General features: G+C 36.0%; 3 protein-coding genes across 4 annotated transcripts in view; 1 reads left to right on the top strand and 2 right to left on the bottom strand.

Annotated features, from left to right (window-relative positions):
- Positions 1 to 500, bottom strand: part of LOC106884366 (zinc finger protein 883) — a gene marked incomplete at its 3' end in the record, with an annotated part of 10,892 nt that extends 10,392 nt beyond the window's left edge. Inside the window, exon 1 of the mRNA XM_052977725.1 lies at positions 251 to 500. The remainder of the gene's footprint in view (positions 1 to 250) is intronic.
- The window catches only part of LOC106870586 (acyl-protein thioesterase 1), a 304,640-nt gene that overhangs the window by 175,641 nt on the left and 123,075 nt on the right, over positions 1 to 5,924 (top strand). The gene's annotated exons all lie outside the window — the stretch shown is intronic.
- Positions 1,972 to 5,924, bottom strand: part of LOC128251087 (zinc finger protein 239-like) — a 5,273-nt gene continuing 1,320 nt past the window's right edge. Inside the window, exons 2-3 of one of the 2 annotated variants that reach the window (XM_052977458.1) lie at positions 5,142 to 5,546; positions 1,972 to 4,970 (exon numbers count right to left, since the gene is read on the bottom strand). In XM_052977458.1, coding sequence (XP_052833418.1) covers positions 3,490 to 4,605 — 1,116 coding nt within the window. In that variant the 5' untranslated portion in view covers positions 4,606 to 4,970; positions 5,142 to 5,546 and the 3' untranslated portion in view covers positions 1,972 to 3,489. The remainder of the gene's footprint in view (positions 4,971 to 5,141; positions 5,547 to 5,924) is intronic. The other variant, XM_052977457.1, reaches the window with a different exon arrangement.

Here is a 5,924-nt window from a genome sequence, read left to right as displayed (position 1 = left end):
TAACTTTTAAATTTTGTTTTTTTTACGGAATCCTATGTTTCAGACCATGGAGAATCCGATTCTGGAAAAAATTTTTCAAAAATTTTTTTTTCAGAATCGGAATCTCCATAGCCTAAAACGTGGGATTCCGTAAAAAAAAAAATTAATAAATAAGGGGGGGAAAGGTTCAGATTACATATAGTCCATCTCTACCGAAACTATTTTGAGAAATAACAAAAGAAAAAAAATTTCCGGAAAAATTGCGACTTACTTGAGAGAGCTTTCTCGATTATCCGGCAATTATTTAATATTGATGTTTGGTTGGAATCATTCAATTTTTCCGGTTATATCGTGCGATGGAGGGTTGGGTGATAAGTCAGTTAATGTTGACAAAAACATACAATACGGACAGATATAAGTGGTTTCGTTATTAAATACGGAAATGTTTTATAAAGGTGAATATTGCTGGAAGAGAGACATAACACAAACAAGGAAGAAAAACTGGTTTGGAAGTGAAATCGAGGATTATTGCGCATGCGCGGACGTGACATACATACATACATACATACATACACACACGTATAATATATAACATACACATACAGATGCCTGTCTGTATGTGTATTAACATGCATACGCACATACATACACATAAGTGAAATAACGGTGCCCAAAGGGAAATAACTCATAGAAGTCATTCGTATGTATTTGAACACGAAAGACGAATAAAGCTATATTAAACAGCATACAAAATAAATTCTTAATGAATTCATGTTATCAATATAGACGTGGCTGTGGCTGCATAGTTAAGAAGCTTGCTTCCAAACTATGTGGTCTTAGGCTCAGTCCCTCTGCGTAGCACATTGGACAAGGGTCTTCTATGGCCCAGTGCTGACCAGAGCCTTGTCAATAGATTTGATAGACGGAAACTGAAATGCTTATTTTTCTATTTTCGATCGTATTGTTTCCATCGACGTATTCGTAAACGCATCGTTGTAACTTTCAAATGTAGCTTTAATTTCTCTAGAAAATCTGTAGAGATAATTAAAAAGAAAAAAAGTGATTGCTATAATGCAACTCCGTGCTGAACCTGTCTGAAATGTAATGGGAAAATAGATCAGTTTCAAAATATTGATGTCCAGGTGACAAAGGCAAAGTTTGAAGGGAATAGTAGACATTTCCTTTGATTTCTAGGCAGAAGCAAATAGGAAATAACCCTTACTGACCAAAGACAAAAAAAAAAAAAATTAAATTTTGTTACACAGTGTAATAAAGTAGAGATGAGAAATGAAATGAAAACAAAATACCTATACACATACACTCATATATATGCATGTGCATGTATGTATATATGTATATACACACACATAGCCACATGATTTTTTATAAGTTTATAACCAGTCACCATGCTTGTTCCACAAGTTTTTTATTCTCTCTGTTTATTTTCTCTTATTCCTTTCTGTTGAAGAGCGTAGGCTCGAAACGTAAAAGGCTTTCCCACTTTCCCGAATGTCAAACTAATACACCTGCTTGTTGTTCATACACTTGTCTTTGTCTTTTGTTTTTCTGTAAATTTCAACTATATATACATACATACATACACACACACATATATATATATATATATATATGTATATATATATATACACAAGAATAAGGGCAGGGAATCGTCAATTAGTAATATATATATATATATACTGGAGTAAGCACATAAAATGTGCAACAAGGTAGAAAAAAGAGTACTCAAATACCAGAGGTAGAGTAATATGCTTTATTTAAAAGCAGCAGAAATATAACAAAAGACTGTTACTCTGAGTTTCACGTTCCCGTTCATCGGACAGTTTTGTTAGAAATTTCTAACAAAACTGTGCGATGAACGGGAACGTGAAACTCAGAGTAACAGTCTTTTGTTATATTTCTGCTGCTTTTAAATAAAGTATATAGATAGATAGATAGATAGATAGACATACACAAAGAAGATATTCTCATACATATAATCAGAATACAACAGAGTCTCTAACTGTTTATTTCCAACACAATAACTGTACAGTGATGTTATCCTTTATTGTATTCACAATGTCAATGAAACCAATGGCATCTCTTCTCTCTTCAGAAAATATCTAACATGAAATATATATATATAAATATGTTAAAGAAATTATTTTATTAGAAATATTACAGAAGTTATCTCACCAATACAGATACAGTTATAGAAAATATATTGGGAGATTAATATCATACACTGTTATATCTTCTTTCCAGAATCAATTCTTCAGAATCTCTGTCTCTTAACATTGATCTTCCATAGTGGTACGCGTTGGACAATTTGACAGGATCTGACAAGTCCAATGACTGCTTTAAGTGCCAATGTCTTCAGCTGGGTGCTCCGTTCATGACATCAGCACTAGCAAAGTTACTGTGCATCTGGCATGAATAAGATCCCCTAGAAGCAAAGGTAGTTTTATGCTGGGAGATAAATTAAACATTAAAAGAAAGGGTTTTATGGTTAGTAAAGATCCCCCCTTTAGTCAAAAATGACCATGGGATTGCACATAGAAAGTTCCCCTCCAAGGCACAAGTCCAGGCAAAGTTATTTGTGGAAAACCATCACCCATCTCCCCTTTCCACGCCACTGATGTTGTCAAAAAGAAAAGCAAAGGCTGATACAACTAGGCACCGGTGATGCAACAACTCATTGCTACAGCTAAGTAAAACTGGAGCAACGTGAAATAAAATATCTTCTTCAATAACACAATACACAGTCTGTTCAGGAATTGAACTCACAACCTCACAATTGTAAGCTCAATGCCCTAACCACTGAGCCATGCTTATGGTTATATACCATGTTTATCTTATGAGATGGATTTTAATGAATTGCTGATTAAGATTAATATTTTTAACCTTGGTATTTTATAAGTACTATATCGTCATCAATCTGATGCCCGTTTTCCATGCTGGTAAGGGCTGGACTGTTTGACAGGATCAGGTGAGCCACAGCACTACGCCAGGCTGCACTGTCAGCTTTTGCAGAGATTTTCTGATAGGAGGATGATAATGATGATGATGATCATCATCATTATTTAACATCTATTTTCCATGCTGGCATGAGTTGGACGGTTTTACAGTTGACCAGCTGAAGGGCTGTTCACATGCCATGTCTGTCTTGGCATGGTTTCTACAGCTTGATGCCCTTCCTAACACCAACCACTTCACAGAATGTACTGGATGCTTTTATGCAGCACTGGCATGGATGCTTTTTATGTGGCACCAATGCTCATGCTAATGTTAACCACTTTGCAGCAGCCATAGAAACCAAACTAAAATAGACTATGCAGCTTGGTGCAGCCCCTGATCTTGCCAGTTCTTTTCAAGCCGTCCATCCCATGCCAGCATGGAAAACAGATGTTAGATGAAGATGATGGACATTGACAATGATACAGTCACTACTCTGTATTAATACATGTATGTGTAATTAAGTGGCCTTCTTTAGAGAAGTATTTACCACAGTTGTCAGTGATATGGTTTTTCTTCTGTATGAATACACTTGTGCATAGCGAATTGAGCAGACTTGGAGAATGATTTACCACAGATATTACAGTTATATGGTTTCTCACCTGTATGGAGACGTTTATGAATAGCAAATTGACCAGATGTTGAGGATGATTTACCACAGATATCACAGTGATAGGGTCTCTCTCCAGTATGAATATATTTGTGAGTAGTTAAGGTATTTGAGTGAGAGAAAGATTTACCACAAATATCACAGAGATATAGTTTCTCTCCTGTATGAATACGTTTGTGACTAGATAATTCACTACTTCGGGAGAATGATTTACCACAGATATCACAGTGATATGGTTTCTCCCCTGTGTGAATGCGTTTATGAAGAGTTAAGGGACTACTTTCAGAGAATGATTTACCACAGATATCACATTGATACGGTTTTTCTCCAGTGTGAATACGTCTATGTTCAGTTAAGTGTGTATTTTGTGAGAATGATTTACCACAGATATCACACTGATATGGCTTGTCACCTGTGTGAAAGCGTTTATGAAGAGTCAAATCACTACTTCCAGAAAAAGACTTATCACAGACATCACAGTGATATGGTTTCTCTCCTGTATGAATGCGTTTGTGTTTAGTCAAGCTACTTCCTACAGAGAAAGATTTACCACAGATATCACAGTGAAATGGCTTCTCTCCTGTATGAATACGTATGTGGACAATTAAGTTGCTCCTTTGGGAGAATGATTTACCACAGATATCGCAATGATGTGGTCTCTCTCCTGTATGAATACGTTTGTGATTAGTGAGAGCTCCTTTATCAGAGAATGATTTACTACAGATATCACAGTGATATGGTTTCTCTCCAGTGTGGATGCGTACATGAACAATTAAGTAACTACTTTGAGAGAATGATTTACCACAAATATCACAGTGATATGGTTTCTCTCCTGTGTGAATACGTTTGTGATTAGTGAGAAGCCATTTGTCAGAGAACGATTTACCACAGATGTCACATTGATAAGGTGTTTTCTTTTTCTCTTTCTTTATATCATCAGGAAAATTAATAGTTTTACATTGTGTTTTAAATTCATCTTTCTTCTCACATAACGTATGTTCCATAATTTTTCTACTTTCATTATAACAGAGATCTTTAATTTTTTTTTTTCTTTTCAGTTATACATTTATTTTTAACAAATATTTCTACAACTATACTCCCATCATCTCTGATCTTTGTTGATATTCGAAGCAGCTAAAAACTTCTTCGCTAATGTGTCCAAGCTTAATGTATCATCTAAATGTTGCAAGAAAAATGTTGCTATTCACCTCTGTTCAAATGAAATATTTTACTGTAATTCATCACAGGTTTATATAATCTGGATCATATCATTTCTGTAAAACATTTTCTTTTAATCTTCAAAAGATGTTAAATACTGATGATATATCTCATGTAAGCAATCCTTGAATCACAAATGTCATTTGATAAGCTGAAAAAAGAATGAAACAACGGTATAAGATACAGAAAATATTTAAATAGTAGAAGATACAACAATATTACATCTTAGCGATATAATTTTTTAATGGAGTTAATGAACTTATCCCTATCAAATAGGGATTTTAGAGAATGGTCTAGATTTTAGGCAATAGAAATCAACAACCTTATTCTTGTGTAAATTAGTTTCAGGGTGGCTTTGCGGTAAGAAGCCTGCTTCCCAACCACATCGTCGCGCGTTCAGTCCCACTGCATGGCACCTTGGGCAAGTATCTTCTTTTATAGCCTGGGGCCGACCAAAGTCTTCCGAGTTGATTTGGTAGACGGAAACTGAAAGAAGCCCGTCGTATATATATTTATATTACTGTGTGGGTGTATGCCTTTGTGTCAGTGTTCGTCCCCCACCACTGCTCGGCAACCAGCGTTAGCGTGTTTACGTCCCCGTAACATAGCGGTTCGGCAACATTTTCCGACAGAATAAGTATCAGGTTTTATAAAATAAGTCCTAGAGTCAATTTGTTCGACTAAATCCTTCAAGGCGGTGCTCCAGCATGGCCGCAGTGCAAAATGACTGAAACAAGTAAAAGATAAAGATCAACAAGAAATAGAAAAAAAAAATGTGGTAAGTAGCTTGCTAACCGATCCACATGGTTCCGGGTTCAGTCCCACTGCGTGGCACCTTGGGCAAGTGTCTTCTACTATAGCCTCGGGCTGACCAAAGCCTTGTGAGTGGATTTGGTAGACAGAAACTGAAAGAAGCCTGTCGTATATATGTATATATATATGTGTGTGTCTGTGTGTCTGTGTTTGTCCCCCCACCATCGCTTGACAACCAATGCTGGTGTGTTTACGTCCCCGTAAACTAGCGGTTCGGCAAAACAGACAGATAGAATAAGGGTAGAGATGGACTATATGTAATCTGAACCTTCCCCCCCCCTTATTTATAATT

This window comes from Octopus bimaculoides, chromosome 28 (genome assembly GCF_001194135.2).
Source record: "Octopus bimaculoides isolate UCB-OBI-ISO-001 chromosome 28, ASM119413v2, whole genome shotgun sequence".
Taxonomy (NCBI): Eukaryota; Metazoa; Mollusca; class Cephalopoda; order Octopoda; family Octopodidae; genus Octopus; species Octopus bimaculoides.
The sequence above is the reverse complement of the archived record's forward strand: the minus strand, read 5'-3'. Positions and strand labels throughout refer to the sequence as shown.